At 36.7% G+C, this 23,070-nt stretch overlaps 1 protein-coding gene across 2 annotated transcripts in view; it reads left to right on the top strand.

Moving 5' to 3' along the window:
- The window catches only part of ARID2 (AT-rich interaction domain 2), a 167,309-nt gene that overhangs the window by 127,546 nt on the left and 16,693 nt on the right, over positions 1 to 23,070 (top strand). For both annotated transcript variants that reach the window (XM_019419114.2, XM_019419113.2), the window contains 3 exons: positions 3,246 to 3,394; positions 22,545 to 22,683; positions 22,777 to 22,862. In XM_019419114.2, coding sequence (XP_019274659.1) covers positions 3,246 to 3,394; positions 22,545 to 22,683; positions 22,777 to 22,862 — 374 coding nt within the window. The remainder of the gene's footprint in view (positions 1 to 3,245; positions 3,395 to 22,544; positions 22,684 to 22,776; positions 22,863 to 23,070) is intronic.

Raw genomic sequence — 23,070 nt, 5'->3', positions numbered from 1 at the left:
AAATAAACTAATTATAATGTTCCATTCCTTTGTCTCTGACCCTCTTCCCCCACCCCCACCCCCATCTGCTTTCTCATCATCGGTTTTTATGGCTTAAAGAATTCACAGGTGAGGGGTGCCTGGGTGGCTCAGTCGGTTAAGCGTCTGACTTTGCCTCAGGTAATGATTTCACAGTTCAGGTTGATGGGTTCAGGCCCCATGTCAGGCTCTGTGCTGACAGCTCAGAGCCTGGAGCCTGCTTCGGATTCTGTGCCTCCCTCTCTCTGCCCCTCCCCCACTCACACTCTGTCTCTCTGTTTCTCTCTCTCTCTCAAAAATTAATGAACATTTTAAAAAATTAAAAAAAAAAATTCACAGGTGAGGGCACCTTGGTGGCTCAGTTGGTTAAGCATCCACTCTTGATTTCAGTTCAGGTCATGATCTCACAAGTCATGGGATCCAGCTCAGCACTGGGCTCTGTGCCAAACATGGAATCTGCCTGGGATTCTCTATCTCCCTCTTTCTCTGCCCCTGTTTGTGCTTGTGCTCTCTCCCTCAAAATAAATAAATAAACATTTTTTTTTTAAGTGATTTTAAAAAAATAGAATTCACAGGTGAATGATTGTCAGATCCATGTTTCCAGCATTAACTTTTGTAGTTGTTCCCAAAGCAAACTCATTTCCTCCAAAATACGACTTCCCTTTTGGATTTCTCTATTTGGACTTCTAGTATAATAATAATAGTAACTGTTGCCGTTTATTGAGACTCTAGAGTTAGGCACTTCATCTGTCATTTCTCTAGTCTTCCCACCATTCCTAAAGTTGGATTTCATTACTTAACAGTTTGGATCAGAGAGGTTAAATAGGTTGCCCAGGGTCACATAACTAGTTCAAAAGGCAAATTTAAAGTTTGAATACGGATCTGTCAGACTAGAAAGTTCACATCCTATCCATGACACCTGTTTTTCATGCATGTATATGCATGTATGTTTTCTCCCTAACCGTATTATAAAATCTTAATGGTGGGACCCAACTATAGAAACAACTTTAATTATATCCCAAAGGTAGATTTTTTTTTTCCTTAGAGCTTGGAACTCCAAAGTTCCTAACTTCACATTTCTTTCTTTTTTTAAAATTGTTTTTAAGTTTATTTATTTTGAGAGAGAGCACAAGTGGGGAAAAGGGCAGAGAGAGAGAATCCTAAGCAGGCTTTGCAGTATGGAGCCCAACACAGGGCTCAGTCCCACAAACCATGAGGCCAAGACCTGAGCTGAAATCAAGAGTCAGACACTTAACCAACTTAGCCACCCGGGTGCTCCAAGATTTTATTTTTTTCAAGTAATCTCTACATCCAACATGGGACTTGAACTTACAACCCTGAGCTCAAGAGTCACTTGCTCAACCAACTGAGCCAGCTAGGTGCCCCAAGACCTTTTTTAAGTTTATTTATTTTTGAAAGAGAAAGAGCTAGTGGGAGAGAGGCAGAAAGAGAGAGAGAGAGAGAGAGAGAGAGAGAGAGAGAGAGAGAGTGTGCATGCGTGCGCACCTGTGCTCCTATGCACCAAAGCGGGGGAGGGGCAGAGAGAGAGAATCCCAAGAGACCCTATGCTGTCAGTGCAGAGACCAGCCTGGGGCTCAAACCAGTGAACCGTGAGATCATGACCTGAGCTGACTGAAGAGTTGAACACTTAACCAACTGAGCCACCCAGGCACCCCATGATGCCACATTTTTTTTTTTTTTTTTAAGTATTTATTTTGAGAGAGAGAGAAAGAGAGCATGAGCAGGGGAGCAGCAGAGAGGGGGAAGGAGAGAATCCCAAGCAGGCTACATGTTGTCAGTGCAGAGCCAGACATGGATCTTAAACCCACAAATTGTGAGATCATGACCTAAGCCAAAATCAAGACTCAGATGTTGGGTCACATGGATGACTCAGTTGATTAAGTTTCGGACTCTTGGTTTCAGCTCAGGTCATGATCTCACCATTCATGAGTTCGAGCCCCGCAATGGGCTCTGTGCTGATGGCTCACAGTCTGCTTGGGATCATCTCTCTCTCCCTCTCTCTCTGCACCTCCCTTGCTTGCACTCTATTTCTCTCTCTCTCTCTCTCTCAACATAAATAAAATAAACATTAAAAAAAAAAAAAAGGAGTCGGATGCCTAACCAACTGAGCCACGCAGGTGCCCTGACTTCACATTTCTAAGAGACATGTTTTTTTTTCAGCATTTCAGTCTCCCTTTTTTTTTATGCTGTAGCTTTTTATGTGTTTCATCTGTTTTTCTAATTATTATGAATGTTAATCTGACGTTTTCAGCTATTTTTAACTTCGTTTTGCCCAAGTATTTCTAATATCACCATATAAGTGAATAGTGTACTTAATATCTTCCCAAAGTTTAAATTTATTGCCTTCAAACAATGCTTTGAAATGGTGTGCTGCCATTTCTATATGAGAAATTCAATATTATTTTTTCCTTTGTGAGGATTAATAAATCTGAATTAAGGTTCAAAGAAAACATATTGCCGCAAATTGTTTTAAGATATATTGTAATTATTTACCTATGTATCTTTTATAGAGAAAGGGATGTGGTATAGAAGAAGAAAACATAGCTTATATTTAAAGACTTATGTCTATAATTAGAATCTTTTTACTTGTATTGTCCATCAAAAGCTCTTTCTGGACAACATAAAAGACTAAAGTTGTTAAAACAGCTAACTATAAAATAATATTTACAACATTCTACTTATGGTTACTTCATTTTTAACATCAGAAATTTTCTTTTCTTTTTGCTATGTGTTGTTTGCTTTTTGTTGTATTGATTAAAAAATCTAAATGGAAATGTATGCCAAAAAATAATAGTTTGCAATTGATTTGTTCTTGTAAAGAATGTACGTAAGTAAATCAAATGGGTGCATTTATAGTAGCTTTATTTATTTTAATTTATAATTGTGTTTCTGCCTAATTTTATTAATAAAAAATTCTTAATTCAAAATAATGTATATCCTGTAACAACAACATGATCTTGCCTTTGTGGTTCATAGGAAATAAAAGAATCTTACTTCCTAATTATTTTCATAACCATAGTTATCTTTTTAAAGAATTTTTTAAAAAAAATAATTATGAAAACTACAAATGTAAATTTTATTTTAGAAGTTGTAACTATCAATATAATCATACACTCATCATTATAATCCTCATTTTAAACCTGTGGTATAAAATGTGAATATTTCTCAGTGTCATCTCACAAACCGTGTGGTTGTGTTTTTCACAGAACACTCCTATGACGCCTTCACCAGCTGCGCAGGTGCAGAACCAGCCCAGCACTTCTCAGCCTTCTCCATTCAGTGCATCTAGTCAACAAGGGGATCCAGTGAGAAAACCTGGACACAACTTCATGTGTCTGTGGCAGTCTTGTAAAAAGTAAATGGCAATTTTATTTGATATACATAAATGCTCTTTGTTCTGGAATGCTTTTATATTTATATTTCTGTCATTTCATTTCATGAAAATTTTCTTTTGAAGCCGCTGAAGTGTTTTAGCAAAAATATTTTCTGTTAAGAGGGATGTTTATGGAGATGTGGTAGCACCTAAACTAAGAAATTTATATAAATTATAGGTAGAGCATCATTGCCTAATGGTAGGCTCTTGGGGAATGTGTTTTGATACTAGTTTTTAAAAACAAAATCAGCTAAGCGTTGATTTCTTATTTGGCTATGAAAAGAGGTTTCTTTAACGTGACTTAAAGGTGATGGTGGCTGTAGAATTTCTTTATTATAGCAACTTAAAGGTAATAATTGGTTAGGAAGAGTGACTTGTCTTAAATTTGAGTTTGGGTTGGACACTCAATGAGAATTATTTTTAAAACCATATCTCACAATTTAATAACTAAGATCAACAATGAGTAGAACTGAACTTCTCAAGACAGGGCTTTCTTCCACTTGAAGAAATACTTAAGAATAATGATTAAAATAAAATCATTCTTTTAACAGTGCTCAGCTAAGACCCTTTGCTTTGTCACTTTTTTAGAGGTCTAGGACTAAGGCACTTGTCTTTATATAGACATATTTTTTTCATGTTTTAGATATCAAAGATTCCATTTCACTTTTTCTAACTACTGATAGAAATTACCACATTATTTTTAAAATTATATTTGCTATTCATAATTTTTATGATATACTACAGACATTGTACTTTGCTGTAGACTTCATATACGTATTTGATATGGGATTATAGCTATTGCTGTAGCGTATGGATTATTAATAGCATACACAATTTCTTTGGACAGTGTTTATCAAACTTTAAATCTCAACCCAGTAGTAGTGTCATGAAATCATTTTGGCAGGTCTCTACTGGTAGGTTTTTGATTGATTGTTTGTTTTTCCAATGAAAAGAAAATTAGATGTATCAGATTCCATCATGTCGGTAAAGGTAATTATTGTATTTAATATAGGCATGTGTGTACTAGATTATAGTGTAAAATCTGTTTGTCAAAATGTTGCTTAAAAGTCAGTGCTTTAGTTTGTCTCTGATTATTTCTTTGATTAATTTAAGTTGACCATCTTGTTTTATGTAGTAAGTTAATTTGAAACTTTCTTCACCACTGTCAGTTGTATTCTTTACTTTTTTTTAGATTTCGTTTTTGTCTTAACAGGCAAATGGTAGCTGGTAGAGTAGGTAGTCAGCTAATCCTGTTTGTTGACTAAAAAGTTTGAGAATAGCTGTTTCTGATGAAGCACTTATAGTATTTCAAGAAGAAAAAGTGCTGAAAAGGTTAATGAACCTAAATGCATAGCACAGTTTCCCATCTGCTAGTAGGATCAGTGTTACAAAATTTGATATGTGCCTCCTCTGAATAAGACTCAACAAGGCTTCTTAAAGCTAGTCATTTGTTAAAGCCATTTTTAGATGCTGCAATCCTGATTCCATTTGATTCTGCAAATATTTATTGAGTACCCTGTAGGAGAGTGTATGTGCTAGGAGTTAGAAATAAAAAAGATTATTTTCAGCCTTTAAAGAAGCACATCCAAAAAACAAATTTACGGTATAAAGATGTAAAGAGCTGTAAAAAGATGGTTTCATAGTGTTACTGGCTGCATAGCAAACAGTTCATGTAATGCTGGGATGGTTAACGAAAGTTTCACTACAGACATTACTTTTGAATTGGGTCTTGAAGAATGTGTAGGAGTTTGTATGCCCAGGGACCTATGAGAAGCTTAGGATAGCAAAGGCATTAGGGCATGAAGACAGTAATGACATTTGTTATTCAGATTTAGGGTTTTTGTTGTTTTTTTAAAATCTTTTCTTTAGTTTTCTTTCTTTTTTGTTTTTCCAATTTTTTATATAAATTCTAGTTAGTTAACATACAGTGCAGTATTGGTTTCCAGAGTAGAATTCAGTGATTGATCACTTATATACAACACCCAGGGCTCATCATAACAGGTGCTCTCCTTAGTACCCATCACCCATCTAGCCTATCTCCCACCCACATCCCTCCATCAACCCTCAGTTTATTCTCTGTTAAGAGTCTCTTGTGGTTTTTTTCTGTCTCTCCTCTTCTTTTTCCCCCTTCCCATATGTTCATCTGTTTTGTTTCTTAAAATCTATGTATGAGTGAAATCATATGGGATTTGCCTTATTTCGCTTTGTATATAATACATTCTAGTTCCACCCACATCATTGCAAATAGCAAGATTTGATTCTTTTTGATGGCTGAGTAATATTTCATTGTATGTATATACTACGTCTTCTTTAGCCATTCATCAGTCAATGGACATTTGAGCTCTCTCCATAGTTTGACTATTGTTGATAATATTGCTGTAAACATTGAGGTGTGTGTACCGCTTTGAATCTGTATTTTTGTAACCTTTGGATAAATACCTAGTAGTACAGTTGCTGGATCATTTGGTAGTTCTGTTTTTTTTAAACTTTTTTAATGTTTATTTATTTATGAGAGAGAGAGAGAGAGAGAGAGAGAGATAGCAGAGGAGGGCCAGAGAGAGAGAGGGACAGAGGATCTGAAGCAGGCTCGCGCTGACAGCGGAGAGCCTGATGCAGGGCTCAAGCTCACAAACCATGAGATCATGATCTGAGCCAAAATTGGACAATTAACCAACTGAGCCACCCAAGTGCCTCTATTTTTAATTTTTTGAGGAACCTCCATGCTATTCTTCAGAGTGGCTGCGCCAGTTTTCATTCTCCCCACAGTGCGAGAGGGTTCCCCTTTCTCTGCCTCTGCCAATTTCTGTTGTTTTTTGTGTTCTTTATTTTAGCCACTCTGACAGGTGTGAGGTGATATCTCATTGTGGTTTTGATTTGTATCTTCCTGATGATGAGTGATGTTGAGTATCTTTTCATGTGTCTGTTGGTCATCTAGATGTCTTCTTTGAAAAAGTATCTATTCATGTCTTCTGCCCATTTCTTCACTGGATTATTTGTTTTTTGGGTGTTGAGTTTGATAAGTTTTATATAGATTTTGGATACTAACCCTTTATCTGATATGTCATTTGCAAATATCTTTTCCCATTCCATGGTCTGCCTTTTAGTTTTGTTGATTATTTCCTTTGCTGTACAGAAGCTTTTCATTTTGAAGAAGTCCCAGTAGTTTATTTTTGCTTTTGTTTCCTTTCCTTCTGGCGACGTGCTCAGTAAGAAGTTGCTATGGCCAGGGTCAAAGAGATTGCTGCCTATGTTCCCCTGTAGGATTTTGATGGTTTCCTGTCTCACATTTAGGTCTTTCACCCATTTGAATTTATTTTTATATACGGTGTAAGAAAGTGGTCCAGTTTGGGGCGCCTGGGTGGCTCAGTCGGTTAAGCGTCCAACTTCGGCTCAGGTCATGATCTCGCGATCCGTGAGTTCGAGCCCCACGTCGGGCTCTGTCTGTGCTGACAGCTCAGAGCCTGGAGCCTGTTTCAGATTCTGTGTCTCCCTCTCTCTCTGACCCTCCCCCCTGTTCATGCTCTGTCTCTCTCTGTCTCAAAAATAAATAAACATTAAAAAAAATTTTTTTTTAATAAAAAAAAAAAAGTCCAGTTTTATTCTTCTACATGTTGCTGTCCAATTTTCCCAAAACCATTCATTGAAGAGACTGTATTTTTTTCCACTGGATATTCTTTCCTGCTTTGTCAAAGATTAGTTGACTGTATAGTTGTGGGTCCATTTCTGGATTTTCTTTTCTGCTCCATTGATCTGTTTGTCTGTTTTTGTACCATTACCATGCTGTCTTAATGACTACAGCTTTATAATATAGCTTGAAATCCAGAAATCGTGATGCCTCCACTTCTGCTTTTCTTTTTCAAGGTTGCTTTGGCTGTTTGGGGTCTTTCTGGTTCCATACAAATTTTAGAATTGTTTGTTCTAGCTTTGTGAAAAATGCTGGTGTTATTTTGATAGGGATTGTATTGAATATGTAGATTGTTTTGGGTAGCATCCACATTTTAACAATATTTGTTCTTCTTTTCCATGATCATGGAATATTTTTCCATTTTGTGTCTTACCCAGCTTCTTTCATAAGTGTTCTCTAGGTTTCAGAGTACAGATCTTTTACCTCTTTGGTTAAGTTTATTCCTAGGTATCTTATGGTTTCTGGTGCAGTTGTAAATGGGATCGATTCCTTGATTTCTCTTTCTGCTGCTTCATTATTGGTGTATAGAAATGCAACAGATTTCTGTATGTGGATTTGATATCCTGTGACTTTGCTGAATTCATGTATTGGTTCTAGTAATTTTTTTGGTGGAGTCTTTTGGGTTTTCTACAAAGAGTATCATGTCGTCTGCAAATAGTAAAAGTTTGACTTCTTCCTTGCCAATATGGATGCCTTTTATTTCTTTTTGTTGTTTGATTGCTGAAGCTAGGACTTCCACTACTATGTTGAACAACAGTGGCGAGAATGGACATCACTGTCATGTTCCTCACCTTAGGGGAAAAGCTCTGTTTTTCCCCATTGAGAATGATAGGCTCTAGCTGTGGATCTTTCATACATGGCTTTTATGATGTTGAGGTATATTCCTTCTATCCCTACTTTGTTGAGGATTTTTATCAAGAATGGATGCTGTATTTTGTCAAATGGTTTTTCTGCATCTATTGAGAGAATCATATGGTTCTTATCCTTTCTTTAATTAACGTGGTGTATCACACTGATAGATTTATGGATATTGAACCAGCCCTGCATCCCAGGAATAAACCCCACTTGATCATGGTGAATAATTCTTTTAATGTACTGTTGGATTCAATTTGCTAGTATCTTGTTGAGATTTTGCATCCATGTTCATTGCATCCATGTACAGGGATATTGGCCTGTAAATCTCCTTTTTACTGGGGTCTTTGTCTGGTTCTGGAATCAAGGTAGTGCTGGCCTCATAGAATGAATTTGGAAGTTTTCCTTTCTGTTTCTATTTTTTGGAACAGTTTTAGAAGAATAGATTTTAACTCTTCTTTATAAATGTCTGGTAGAATACCCCTGTGAAACCATCTGGCCCTGGACTTTTGTTTGTTGGGAGAGTTTTTGATTACTGTTTCAATTTCTTTGCTGGTTATTGGTCTGTTCAAATTTTCTGTTTTTTTCCTGTTTCAGTTTTGGTAGTTAGTATGTTTCTAGGAATTTATCCATTTCTTCCAGGTTTCCCAGTTTGTTGACATATAATTTTTCATAATATTTCTTATAATTATTTGTATTTCAGTTGTGGTGGTTGTGATCTCTTCCCTTCATTCATGATTTTATTTATTTGGGTACTTTGTCTTTTCTTTTTGATAAGTCTGGCTTGGGACTTACCAATTTTATTCTTTCAAAGAACCAGCTCTTAGTTTCCTTGATCTGTTTTACTGGGTTTTTTTTGTTTGTTTGTTTCTGTATTGTTTATTTCTGCTTTAGTCTTTATTATTTCCCTTCTTCTGCTGGCATTAAGCTTTATTTGCTTTTCTAGCTCCTTTAGGTATAAGGTTAGGGTGTGTATATGAGACCTTTCTTGCTCCTTGAGATGGACCCGTATTGCAATATACTTCCCTCTTGAGACTGCCTTTGCTATATCCCAAAGGTTTTGGACTGTCATGTTTTCATTTTCATTTGCTTCTATGTACTTTTTTATTTCCTCGTTAATTTCCTGGTTAACCCATTCATTCTTTTAGTAAGATGTTCTTTAGCCCCCAAGTATTTGTGGTCTTTCCAAATGTTTTCTTGGGGTTGACTTCAACCTTCATAGCACTGTGGTCTGAAAATATGTATGATATGATCTCAGTCTTTTTGTACTTCTTGAGGGCTGATTGGTGACCCAGTGTGTGATCTGTTTTGGAGAATGTTCCATGTGCACTTGAGAAGAATGTGTATTCTGCTGCTTTAGGATGGAAAGTTCTGTTAAGTCCGTGCCATCCACTGTGTCATTCAGAGCCATTGTTTCCTTGTTGATTTTCTGCTTAGGTGATTTGTGCATTGTTGTAAATGGGGTGTTAAAGTCCCCTACTATTACTGTATAATTGTCAGTGAGTTTCTTTATGTTTGTTATTAATTGATTTATATATTTGGGTGCTGCCATGTTGGGGGCATAAATATTTACAGTTGTTAGATCTTCTTGGTGGTTAGATTCCTTAATTATGATATAATCCCCCTCTTCATCTCTTGGTACAGTCTTTGTTTTAAAATGTAGTTTGTCCCAGGGTGCCTGGGTGGCTCAGTCAGTTAAGCATCCAACTTCACCTCAGGTCATGATCTCCTGGTTTGTGGGTTCTAGCCCTGAATCAGGCTCAGAACCTGGAGACTGCTTTGGATTCTCTGTCTCCCTCTCTCTCTGTCCCTCCCCTGCTCACAGTTTGTCTCTCAGTCTCTCAAAAATAATCATTAAAAAGTTTAAAAATAGGGGCGCCTGGGTGGCTCAGTCGGTTGAGCGTCCGACTTTGGCTCGGGTCATGATCTCACAGTCCGTGAGTTCAAGCCCTGCATCGGGCCCTGTGCTGATAGCTTGCAGCCTGGAGCCTGCTTCTGATTCTGTGTCTCCCTCTCTCTCTGGCCCTCCCCCGCTCATGCTCTGTCTCTCTCACTCTTAAAAATGAATAAATGTTAAAAAAAATTTTTTTTTTTAATAAATAAAATAAAATCTAGTTTGTCTGATAGAAGCGTGACTATTCTGGCTTTTGGCATCCATTACCATGATAAGTGGTTCTCCATCCCCTTATTTTTAATCTGCAGGTATCTTTATGTCTAAAATGAGTCTTATGTAGACAGCATATAGATGGATCTTGTTTTGTTTTTTGTTTTTTATCCATTCTGATACTCTATGTTTTTTGATTGGAGTATTTAGTCCATTTACATTCAGAGTGATTATTGAAAGACAAGAGGTCAGTGCCATTGTGTTACCTGTAGAGTTGGTGTTTCTGGTGATGTTCTCTGATCCTTTCTAGTCTTTGTCACTTTTGGTCTTCCCCACCCCCATCAACTCAGAGTCCCCCTTAATATTTCTTGCAGTGTTGGTTTAGTGGTCAGAACTCCTTTAGTTTTTATTTGTCTGGGAAGGTCTTTATCTCTCCTTCTATTCTGAATGACAGCTTTGCTGTATAGAGTATTCTTAGCTGCATATTTTTTCCCATTCAGCATATTGAATATATCCTGCCAGTCCTTTCTGGGCTGCCAAGTTTCTGTGGACATATCTGCTGCAAATGTGATCTGTCATCTGTTGTAGGTTTAAGGATTTTTTTTTAATCCCTTGCTGCTCTCAGGTTTCTTTCCTTGTTCATATAATTTGTGAGTTTGACTGTGATATGCCTTGGTGATGGCTGGCTTTTGGTTAATTTAATGGGAGTTCTCTGTACTTCTTGGATTTTGATGTCTCTGTCCTTCCCCAGATTCAGGAAGTTTTCAGAGCTATAATTTGTTTGACTAAACCTTTTGCCCCTTTTTCCCTCTCTTCCCCTTCTGGGACTCCTATGTTATGAATGTTAATTCTGTTTTCAGAAGCCACTGAGTTCTGTAAGTCAGCCTTTATGATTCATTACCTGTGTTTTGCTCTTCTTTTCAGCTTAATTATTTTCCATAATTTTATCTATATTTATGTCACTGATTTGTTCCTCTGCTTTGTCCATCCTCACAGTTGTGGCATCCATTCAGGTTTGCATCTCGGTTGTAGCAATTTAAAATTTGGCCTGAGTAGATTTTAGCTCTTTTATGTCTGCAGTAAGGGATTCTCTAGTGTTTTCTATGCTTTTTTTCAAGCCCAGCTAGAATCCTTATAATTGTTGTTTTAACAACATAGTTCAAACATCTTACTTACATCTGTATTGATTTGGCCATCATTTCTTCCTGTTCTTTCTTTGGGGGTGAATTCCTCCATCTTGTCATTTTGGACGAAAACAAAAATAATAATAAAATTAAAATTAAAAGTTTTTAAAAAAATCAAATAAAGGAAGCTAGATCCTATGTGTGTTTTGGTCTGCTTGTTAATGGGAGCTTGATCAAAGAAAGAAAAAAGAGAAAAAGATAAAAAAATTAAAAGTTAAAAAAAAATAAAAACTTTGCTCTTTCTGTATCCAAGGGCAAAAACAAACAAAAAAACCCAAATGAAGCTGGATCCAGTTTTCCCTCAAGCTGAAACTTGCAGCAGTCTGATCAGTAGACTTAAGAGTACAGAAGGGATTTGTGCTGGTCTTCACAGGGAAGGATTTCTGCTCTCATTCTCAAGTGAACTTGCCCTAGTGGAAATGTGCCTGGAGGGCACAGTGGGTGGGACTTCGTGCTTGTACAGCTCTCTTTGCCACTTGGTGGTGCTGTTTAGCTCCCTGAGTTCAAACGTTTCTAATGGGCTAATGGTAAAAATGGCTTCACCCATTTCTCTAGCCCCTCCAGTGGGAAGTTCAAGCCCTCACAGATGTGTGATCAGTCACTCCTCCATTGTTCCCAGCTCCTCTCAGCTCCCCACCTTCAGTCTGTCAGAGCTGAAGGTGGCCTGCCAGGTGGCACCACCCTCCTGGGTCTTATCTCAGGAGCTGCTGTGTTTCAAAACCCCACACTTCAGAGACCCCTACAGCTGGGACCCACTGTGATCTGTGGGAGGGTCTCAACCACATTGTGGCTGCTATCTGGGTGCCCCAGAAAACATTCACCTGACCACGCAGCAGCAGCAGCAGCAGCAGCAGCAGCAGCAGCAGCAGCTCAGAGTTTATGATAAATCCCAACACAACGCTGGCGCCAGTTTTTGCTGCCCTCAACCAGTGTCTTTCTTCCTATACTGGTGAACAGGGCAGGTCTGTGGCCCCTGTCGGAGTATAGGGCCCCTGTGGAGGTAGAGGGCTGTATCGCCTCTACCAAGTGCACCCCAAGCAGGGGAACAACTTATCCACATGCGACCCGGGGGATCCTCAGACTGTGCTGCCCGCCCGCTGCTGGGGCTCTGCCGCTTTTCCTCACCAGAGCACTGCCAGGTGCTGACCTCTGAAGCTTCAGACTATGTACCTCGCTGTTCATAAAAACCGGCAGTGTGGTTTTGTGAAACAGTTTTCTTGTGCAGTCCCCTACACTTGTTTTCATTCTTTGTAGCTGCTTTCAGGGGCAGTGCTTTTCTTGCGCAAACCCAGTGCACTGCTCTCTCTCCCCTGTTTCTCCTCCCTGCAAAAAGGGCTTCCTCCCTTCTGCTGTACCACGTCTCTTCACCATTTCACCTCTCTGTGCTCTGTACCTACCACGTTCTCTCCCTCAAATTATGCAGACTGTTCTCTTAATCTTCAGATCAATTTCCTAATTTTTCAAAATGATTTGATGTTGATCTAGCTGTGTTCGAGGGAAGAGACAAGCCCAGAGTCCCCTTATTATTGCACCGTCTTAACTCCTTCTCCTCTCAGATTTAGTTTTAATACCAAGTGCAAAAATACGTGTCATTGCCATTGTCCACTAAGTGTCTGTATTCTAATTTCTTTTATAACATACCAAAAGTTTAACAAAGAATCTTTGTTTCCATCAGATTTTACTTAAAATTTTTTCTTTCACTGATACATTATTGTGAAGTGCTCCATATATAAATTTGAAATCACTGATCATGTGTTCTTTTTCTTTCATGGAATTAAAAATGACTTTAGGTATACATTTAACCTGTTTGTAGTTCTGTGGTACAACCATATTTTACATGGTCATTTTGTATTTCTAATTCTTCTTTACTTCATATAATATAGACTCTTTTCATCAGCCACTCTTCAACACCACATTTCAATAATTGCTTTTTTAATCTGAATTTATCTCCTAAAAAATGAGGATCCTACTTTTTATAAATAATCTACACTCCTGCAGAAAAATAACATTAATCCCTTCGATATTATGAGTTCTTCAAATATCCAGTCTGTGTTTGCATTTCTCCACTTGTGTTTTCTTAAATTTGAATGAGAAACTAAGATGTAAACATTGTTTTTAGTGAAGTCTTTGAAGTATCTTTTAATCTATATGTTACCCCTTCATCTCTGTTAATTTTTTTCCTTGTAAGTTTTTGTTGATAAACACAAGTTTTTTGTCCTTTAAGAATGTCACAATCTGGATTTTACTGGTGTTGTTTAGCTAACGTGTTACTTCTGACTCAGTAGTTGGTAGTTAGGTCCAGATATTTGATGAGATTTTGGTGTGAGTTTTATGGAGAGCATTTTGTACTTTTATCAGGAGATATGTAATATCTTGTTGTCTTGTTTTGTGATGTAAACAGCCATTGAGGATCATTATCTAGATCCATTATTTCATTAAGAGTTGTAAAATGTATGAGTCCCTTCTTATCAATTCTTTGATTTCTCTGAGGAATAGTAAGTACCTAGACAAAAATCTAGATACGTTACTTATGTCTTATTTACCAATTTTCAAAATACTGTGTTGTTTACCTACACTCCTGAAAAGTGTACCATGAGGTGTGGATTTTGTTTTTTGTTTTTAGTATTCTTATAAATGAACTTATGATTTAAAAACATTTGAAGTGTTTTTAGTCCATTTCAGTTACTATATATATATATATTTTTTTTAGTGTTTATTTGTTTATTTTCATAGAAAGAGAGATGAGGGGAGGAGAGTGAGCAGGGGAGGGGCAGAGAGAGAAGGGAAGAGAGAGAATCCCAAGCAGGCTCTGCACTGTTAGCATGGAACCCCATGCAGGGCTTGATCTCATAAACTATGAGATTGTGACCTGAGCCCAAATCAAGAGTCAGATACTTAACCGACTGAGCCACTCAGGTACCCCTTTTGCATTTACTATTTCTTGATGTTCAAATTGTCCCATCTTTGGCCAGTAAAGGGCTTTTCAAGCTGGTTCCCAGTTCCTTTGGTTGTGATCTTAATATAAGTCTTTGCTGGTTTCCTTGCTTTCTTTTAGATGTCATGTTCCAGGCTTATCTTATACATTTCCTACCGCACATGGAATCAGATTTCTCCAAGGAGGTCCGGTGTCTTTTAATGGGAAATGGTATTTAGACTAGGCTCCAGGAAGTATCCATTGCTTTCATTGTTCTCGACTTTTTAGTGGACAGACTAGAAAGACTAATGGTTTTTATTTCATGCTTAGATGTATCTTCTCAACTCTTAGGTCACATAATCCATATTTTGTTCCCTTCCAGTACTTTACTTTTTTTTAACTTTTAAAAAAAAATTTTTTTTTTTACATTTATTTATTTTTGAGAAACATAGTGAGACAAAGCATGAGCGGGGGAGGGGCAGAGAGAGAAGGAGACACAGAATCTGAAGTAGGCTCCAGGCTCTGAGCAAGCGGTCAGCAGAGCCTGATGCGGGGCTCGAACCCACAAACTGTGAGATCATGACCTGAGCCGAAGTCGGACGTTCAACCAACTGAGCCACCCAGGTGCCCCTAATTTTTTTTAACTTTTTGATCCATCTGTAACTTAGTTTCATGCATAAAGTGAAGTATGAATCTAGCTTTATGTCAGGGTGGTGAAATTATTCTGTATAATACTGTAATGATGAATATGTGGCATAATGCATTGTCAAAATCCACACAACTGTATAGCACAAAGACTGAATCTTAACGTAACCGATGGATTTTAGCTAATAATAAACTGCAGTTTTAGGTTTATAGAAAAGTTAAGCAGGTAGTGCAGAGTCCCCATGTATTCCCTCTTCCCTGCACAGTTTCCCCTAGTGTTAACATCTTATATATGTTATGATTGATGAGTAATATTTATACATTATTATTAGCTAAAATCCATAGTTTTTATATTAGAATTCACTCTTTGTGCTATACAGTTGTGTGGATTTTGACAGTGCATAATATCACACATTCATCTTTACAGTATTATACAGAATAGTCACCACCCTGAAAATGCTTTGTTTGTTTAATCTGCTCACCTCTCTTTACTGCCTCCCCTCCCTGCCCCTGCCTCATGCAACTACTGATTTTCTTACTGTCTCTACAGTAAAGTGGGGGTAATTTTACCTTTATCAAAGAGACATAGAAATCAAATAAGGCAATGTTTTTGAATAGAGCTAATACAGAGTAAGTAATGAGCAAACAATTTCAGTAGGGAGGTACTTTATGCTCTAGGTAGCTTTGTCAAGAACAGTGTGAAGTGATAAACTGCCATATCTTTCAAGGAGTCCAGGGGAATATCCATTGTCAAATTCATTTGTATGCTTTATTTGTCTTGTTAAAAACATGCAAATACACACGTATTTTTATTTTTATTCATTTTTATTATTTTTATGTTTATATTTTTATTTTATTTCATTTTTATTTTTTTATTTTATCTCCAAGCTTATGTTTGGTTGATTAAATGTAACATATTTATTGAAATGCCTAAATTGTGCATATCCACTTCCATACTATTTTCACATGCTACTTGAAATTTTAGTGAAAGACCTTATTTAAACAAGGTCCCTGAGAGTGTATTTTGTGCTTTTCTATGTAAAATATGTGACTGCTTCACAGACCAGTAGGTTAGTAGGAGCTGGTGCTAGAGGATCAAAGAGCAAAAACAAGTCCTTTCCTCTATTATTATTAATACCGCTAATAATATTTATATTGTAATATTGTCCATATTATTATTATTAGAAGGAAAGGAGATAGGGACAAAGACAATTGCTTTTGGTTATCTCCCATCTGAACTTCCTTCCTATGTTTGAGATATTTCCCATAATTTGAGTCCTACTAGAAGGCAGGACCTCTCTCTCTCTACAAAAGCCAAAAAAAGAAAAAAGAAAAGAAAGAAAGGAAGGGAGGGAGGGAGGGAGGAAGAAAGGAAAAGGCCAAATACTTGCTTTCTTCTGCATTACCTTTGGCATTTAGGCCAATCAGTCAGTTGTTCTCACCTGTGGCTTTGAATCTGGACTGGCTGTGGCAGAGGTGGAGGGTGCTGTAGCGACCAGGCATTTAGAAATTTTCCAAGAACACCCATGCTGGCTTGGGGCTGTCCAGTTTGCACTTGTAATTTTTAGTCCTCTATTAAGGCAATAAATTAAATTCTTTTAATAATAAAGTTAGTTGTCTTTTTTTGTTTTTCCATTTTGAACTTTTACAACTGGATATATAATAAAATTGGTAAGTCTCCCAAGCATCATAGTTGGTTTGGGTTTTTTCCCCCAAATTTTAGCAGCTTGTTACCAAGTCTCATTTGAATATAAAATAATGTATACCTTTGGTATTTCTTTGGCCATAGAGTATTATCTGTGTATAACTGATGTCAAAGGTTGAAGTAAAAGTTAATTGTTTTATAATTAACAATATAACTTTTTTAAAAACTGTTCTTGCAGTGTAGATTTTTTGATGTATAGTACTATCATTTATGTGCATTTATTAACATTTAAATGCACATCTTACTTTTAAACTAGAATTTTCCTATTAAAAATATACATATCCCATATGTTTCAAGTCAAGTTAAATGTTTTTCCAGCCGGAGGGCTATTAAGAGGGACATGGAATCCTTTTTGGTCATTAAAAACAGCCTGCCAAGAACTTGAGCAACTAAGAAAACTTTAAATGAAAATATCTGAACTAAAGTGCTATTTTCAGCCCTTTTATTTATGTTTTAAAAACAAAGGAAACAATCTTAGCTCTGTTGTTTGTTTCTAAATTGTTCTTTTAAATATGGTAAATTATTAAAATCATGTGTATTATGTATAATTAATATATATAACCTGAAAAGATTGTAGGCTTTTAAATAATAAAATCTTTAAGGTAGTAGAAAAAATATGCTTTATTTATTTCATTTACTTATGTGTTTATGATGCCTAAGAAGTTGATTAATGCTAGGAAATGTGATAGTAATAATCATTGTATAAATAACACCAATAAAGTAATGGTTGGCTTTATTTTCAGGTGAAAAGTGTTTTAGCCTTTTTTTTTTTTTAATGATTTATTTATTTTTGAGAGAGAGAGAGGCAGACAGAATCTGAAGCAGGTTCCAGGCTCTGAGCTGCCAGCACAGAGCCTGACTGCAAGTGTTTTAGCCTGAAGCTGCTGCTTAGGGTAGCTGGAATCAGGAAACTTGGACCTACTAAGTGCCTTATGCAAAATTTGTTCAGTTGAAACAAACAGCTAAAAGAAAAAGGAATTTGGTGAAGGGGGTTTAAATGAAGGAATAAAAATGAATCCTGAGCTTCAACTGCAGTTATTTATGTAAAGCAGGGAACTAGCCATTATATATTGTATTGATGATGTAATTGAAAATAATATGTATCTTTGAAAAATGGCCAGTGATGGGGAAAAAAATTGTCAGATGTAGTTACAGTAATAAATGTGTTAAATATTAATTAAATTGAGCATTGCTTTGCCAGATACTGTAAATTGAGTTCCTATCTTTTGTGAAAGTAATGAGGTCAAAGGGAAAATGTTTCTGTTGTTTTAGTTGGAATAGCATATATATTGTTACACTTAAGTATAGGGTTAATGGGGCACCTGGATGGCCTAGTTGGTTAAGCGTCCGACTCTTGATAGTGGCTCAGGTCGTGATCTTCCAGTTGTGAGATAGAGCCCTGCATGGGGCTCCACACTAAGCTGTCTCTCTCTGCCCCTTCCCCACTCACGTGCGTGCGCTCTCTCTCAAAATAAATAAACTTTTTTTAGAAAGGTGTAGGGTTCAGTAGAAAGGAAAAGATAGAAGATGCAAAAGAGGAGGTAGTTTATGAAGGAATATAACAGATTCCAATATATAGGTGAAGGAATTAACCTTGGAAATAGTCGCTACTTCTGGCCAAGATCCAAGGGAAGGGGGAAGTGGGAGTAATGACAGAAAATTTAATATAGAGAAGTTAAGGCAGTCTCCTAGAATAAACTTAAATTATTTCAGTAATTTGCCCTTTTTTTCAGACATATAACAATAAGGTAATATCCCTGAATTCACAGACTCACAGTATGCAGGGGAAGACAAACTCTGAAATAATCAGGCTGAAGTTGTGTTTAACAAAAGGTGAAAGGTTTGGAGCAGTTTCTGTGGGGAATGTTTTCAGGAGCAGAAATCATTAAAGTGAGTCGCAAGTAATGATGACAGTCACTTACTAGTCGGGAGCATTAACTTGGAGGTGGACTAAACTTTATGGGGCAAGGCTTGGCAGTTTTGGAATAGTTGTGGACAAGGTCTGAGGGTAGGAGGTGAGTCATATGGGCAAGGTGAAAAGACAAGAGTCACTAGTGCCATCACTGACTGCTGTGACTACTTCTAGTGATCATGATAATAGCTCTCACTTATTGTTGGCCTGATATTTGCCAAATGACTTTACGTGGATCATCAGATTTAAGCCTCATAACCACCCTGAAAGGAAGACTACCAGTAAGTAGAATGCGTTTCAGAAATGTTGCTTGCCCAGTGCTTCCACGTGGTTGTGCACATCAGGGGACCAGGGGGAGGGGAGTGCCATTCACATTGCACGTGTCAGATAATAGTAAAGTGTCTTAGTGAAAGGCGTTCTTTGAATTCATATAAATACACCATATAGGTGTAATTAAGTCACAGGGAATTTTTATTTTTGTTTGGATACTCTTCGATTTCTCTGGCTTCTTTAAATGAACATGTTTTTTTATTTTGGGTGGCAAGGGTAGGTTATTGATGGAAAGGTAGTAGTAAGGAAGATTGTTCTAGACACGCTAGTAAGCAGTAGTGGCATCCCACCTTTATTTTCTCCCCTACCCCATTCCAGAAAAATCCATAAGATTCGGAAAATTCAGTATCTGTTTTACCTTGAAGTTACATTTAAGCTTTAGAAATCCAGATATTCCATTCACGAACGTATTTGGAAACCTTAACTCCTTTCCGCCCTTACATGATCACTGCAGCCAACTCCATTCATAGTTATACTAGAACTTCACCTTGCACCATTATCAGTGAGTGGTTTGTATGACTGGAGTAGTCGCATAAATAGAAAATAGACTGAGGGGAAAGGTAGTAGATAAGAGAGAAATAATAGACTCTGTGCTGGGCAGGGAAAGTGATGAACACTTGAAACTCCCTGTAATCTTAAAACTGTATATATACACAGTTTTATATAGTTAGTAATTTAAGTTGGTTTCAAGAAGCACTAACTTTATCCCTTTTGCTGGTGACTGGTAAATTCATCAATTTTGTGTATTGTAAAAATTTAATGTACTACAGAATAGTTTCAATACAGGTATCATTTTGACTAGTGACTAGTAACAGTACATTTGGATTTGGGTATATGTGTGTGTGCACATGCGCTTGCACAAACACCTTTACTTTTCCATTAATAATTTATAGTATTTAGGCAAAATCTTAAAAACACAATAAGAAATGCCTCCTGGTGACAATCATTAGATCTCCAGTCATATTGTGAGTACTAAAAATTAAAAGAACTTCCAAAAGTGAAAATGTACTTATTAACTTCAGTTTCACAATAAGCTCTTCTTTGTTGTTATATCCCATGACTAATTTTATAACTAGAAGTTTGTATCTTTTGTTCCCTTCACCCATTTTGCCCACCCATCACCCCCCACCCCTGACAACCACCAGTCTGTTCTCCTTGTCTGTGAGCTTAGTTGGGTTTTTTTAAGATACCATGTATAAGTGAGATCATACAGTATTTGGCTGTCTCTGACTTATTTCACTTTATCTAATACCCTCTAGGTCCATCCATGTTGTCGCAGATGGCAAGATTTTGTTCTTTTTCATGGCTGAGTAATATTTCATTGCATATATGTACACCACCACCTTTTTTATCCATTCATCTGTCAGTGGACACTTAGGTTGCTTCCATGTCTTGGCTTTTATAAATAATACTGCAATGAATATAGGGATGTGTATATCTTTTCTAATTAGTGTTTTCATTTTCTTCAGATAAATACCCAGAAGTAGGACTACTGGATCATATGGTCATTATATTTTTAATTTGTTGAGGAACCTTCATACTGTTTTCCATAATGGCTGCACCATTTTGCATTCCTACCAACAGTGCATGAACATTCCCTTTTCTCTGCACCATCACCAACACTTGTCAATTTTTTTTTTTTTTTCTTATACTAGACATTCTGACAGGCCTGTGAGGTGAAATCTCATTGTGGTTTTGATTTGCACTTCTGTAACAGTGGTGTTGAGCCCCTTTTGTGTACCTGTTGGCCATCCATTTATCTTCTCTGGAAAAATATTTATTCAGATCCTCTACCAGTTTTTTTAAATTATTATTTGAGAGAGAGAGAGAGAGAGCAAGCGAGTGCACCCGCCAAGCAGGGAAAGAGCAGAGGGAGAGAGAGAATGAATCTTAAGTAGGCTCCAAGCTCAGCACAGAGCCCGACGCAGGGCTCAATCCATGACCCTGGGATCATTGACCTGAGCTGAAATCAGGAGTCAGACACTCAGCCAACTGAGCCGCCCAGGTGCCCCAAGATCCTATACCAGTTTTTAATTGGGTTATTTTTCACTATTGAGTTGCGTGAGTTCTTCATATATTTTAGATATTAATCCCCTATTAGATATATGATTTGCACATACTTTCTCCCATTAAATAAGTTGCCTTTCCTTTGTTGTGCAGAAGCTTTTAGTTTGATGTAGTCCCACTTACTAAGTTTTGCTTTTTGTTGCCTTTGCTGTCAGTATCAAATCCAAAAAAATCATTGCCAAGACTGATACCAAAGAGCTTACCACCTGTGTTTTCTCCTAGGAGTTTTATAGTTTCAGGTCTTACATTCAAGTCTTTGATCCATTTTGAGTTAATTTTTGTGTGTGGTGTAAGATAGTGGTTCAGTTTCATTCTTTTGCATGTGGCTGTCCAGTTTTCCGAAAACCATTTATTGAAGAGACAGTCCTTTCCCCCATTGTATATCCTTGGCTCCTTTGTCATAAATTAATCAGCCATATATGTATGGGTTTACTTCTGGTCTCTTTATTTTGTTCCATTGATCTGTGTGTCTGTTTTTATGCCAATACCATACTGTTTTCATTACTGTAGCTTTATAATATAGTTTTAAGTCAGAGAGTGTGATGCCTCCAGTTATGTTGTTCTTTCTCAAGATTCTTTGGCTATTCTGAATCTTTTGTGTTTCCATATAAATTTTAAGATTGTTCTATTTCTGCAGGAAATGTCATTGGAATTTTGATAGGATTGCATTCAATTTGTAGATTGCTTTGGGTAGTATGGACATTTTAACAATATTAATTTTTCTAAGCCATTACAGCTTCACAATAAACTTTTGGAACATATTCATATAAATGAATATGAATGATATGATGATTTTTGACATTGTCTTTTATAATTCAATATTTAATTACTCTTAATTCAAACTTATTTATTTTAAAATGTCTGTCATCTCCTGAAGGATTACTAATTTGAAATATTGTATAAATACTGCACATTAAAAACTAGTTTATATATAGACATACTTTTATGACATGCGTAAAAAATCAAGTCTTAAGAGAGCTCTGCCATAAACTTTAAAGATATTCATTATGCAGATATTTGAGTTACTAATTAGCAATAGAAGGCTTTTATGTATTCTTTGCTGTCTGGATTCCAGTATTCTCTTTTCATTGCCATGTATTCTAATTAGTAAAGGAAAGTAGTATCTGACTTTCTTCAGGTTTGTGTCCTTGGCCACTTACCCACTCAGACATTTGTATTGCTAAGCCCCCAGATATGTGAGTGAGTATAATGTTGGAGAAATGAGAGATGGACAAACAAAATGTGAATTCAACTAAAAAGCCAGACTTAACAAAATTTGTAGCATTTACATTGTTAGAACTAATATGCTGGAGTTTATTATATGTAATATGAAATCTAGTAAATGCTGAAACATTTTCTAAAGGTATAACAGAGTATGGTATTTGTAAAATTATTTCTCTGTTTTGTTTTTAAAGTGATACTTTCTTTAAAGAGATTCTTAGCTGACTTTCATTGAAGGTAGGGATTTGCAAATGAGGCCTATTAAACTTAAAACAAATTACCAAAAGTCTTCAGTATAGTTGAATGATTTGATTTAGAAATGTAAACAGCAAAATTTTCAAAATCGTTTAAAAATACTCTTTGAAATGAACTGAATGTGAGATTTGCCTATACTATTTTGTTTAGTATTGCTGTATATTGATCTTGGGCTTTTGTATTAGTAGAGCAGGTTTTCTAATTTACAAAAGATGTATCCAAATGTCAGAAAATTTCTACCAATTTTATTTTTTGTAGGTGGTTTCAGACACCCTCACAGGTTTTCTACCATGCAGCAACTGAACATGGAGGAAAAGATGTGTATCCAGGGCAATGTCTTTGGGAAGGTTGTGAGCCTTTTCAGCGACAGAGGTTTTCTTTTATTACCCACTTACAGGTATACTTTCTTCCTAATACTATTTGGTCAGTAACTCCTCTGGTTTATTAAAGATCTTGATGCATATCCTTTTACTTCCTCTTTCTCAAAAAGGATAAGCACTGTTCAAAAGATGCCCTGCTTGCAGGATTAAAACAAGATGAACCAGGACAAGCAGGAAGTCAAAAATCTTCTACCAAGTAAGGACCATGAGTTTACTTCCTCTTGTACATGCAAAAGGAAAAAGCAGGAAAACTAGGCAAAACAGAGTAACAATGAAAGACAACCTTATGCATTAGGAGACCAGAAACCTAGGTTCTAGGTGGAGCTCTGCCGTGACCCAGTCCTGGGCCCTGTCCCAATTGCTTAAATTCTCTAAACATCACTTTTCATATTGGCTAGACTGCA

Source organism: Panthera pardus, unplaced genomic scaffold (genome assembly GCF_024362965.1).
Source record: "Panthera pardus isolate Hobbes unplaced genomic scaffold, ASM2436296v1 HiC_scaffold_6, whole genome shotgun sequence".
Taxonomy (NCBI): Eukaryota; Metazoa; Chordata; class Mammalia; order Carnivora; family Felidae; genus Panthera; species Panthera pardus.
This window is presented reverse-complemented; position numbering and strand designations above follow the sequence as displayed.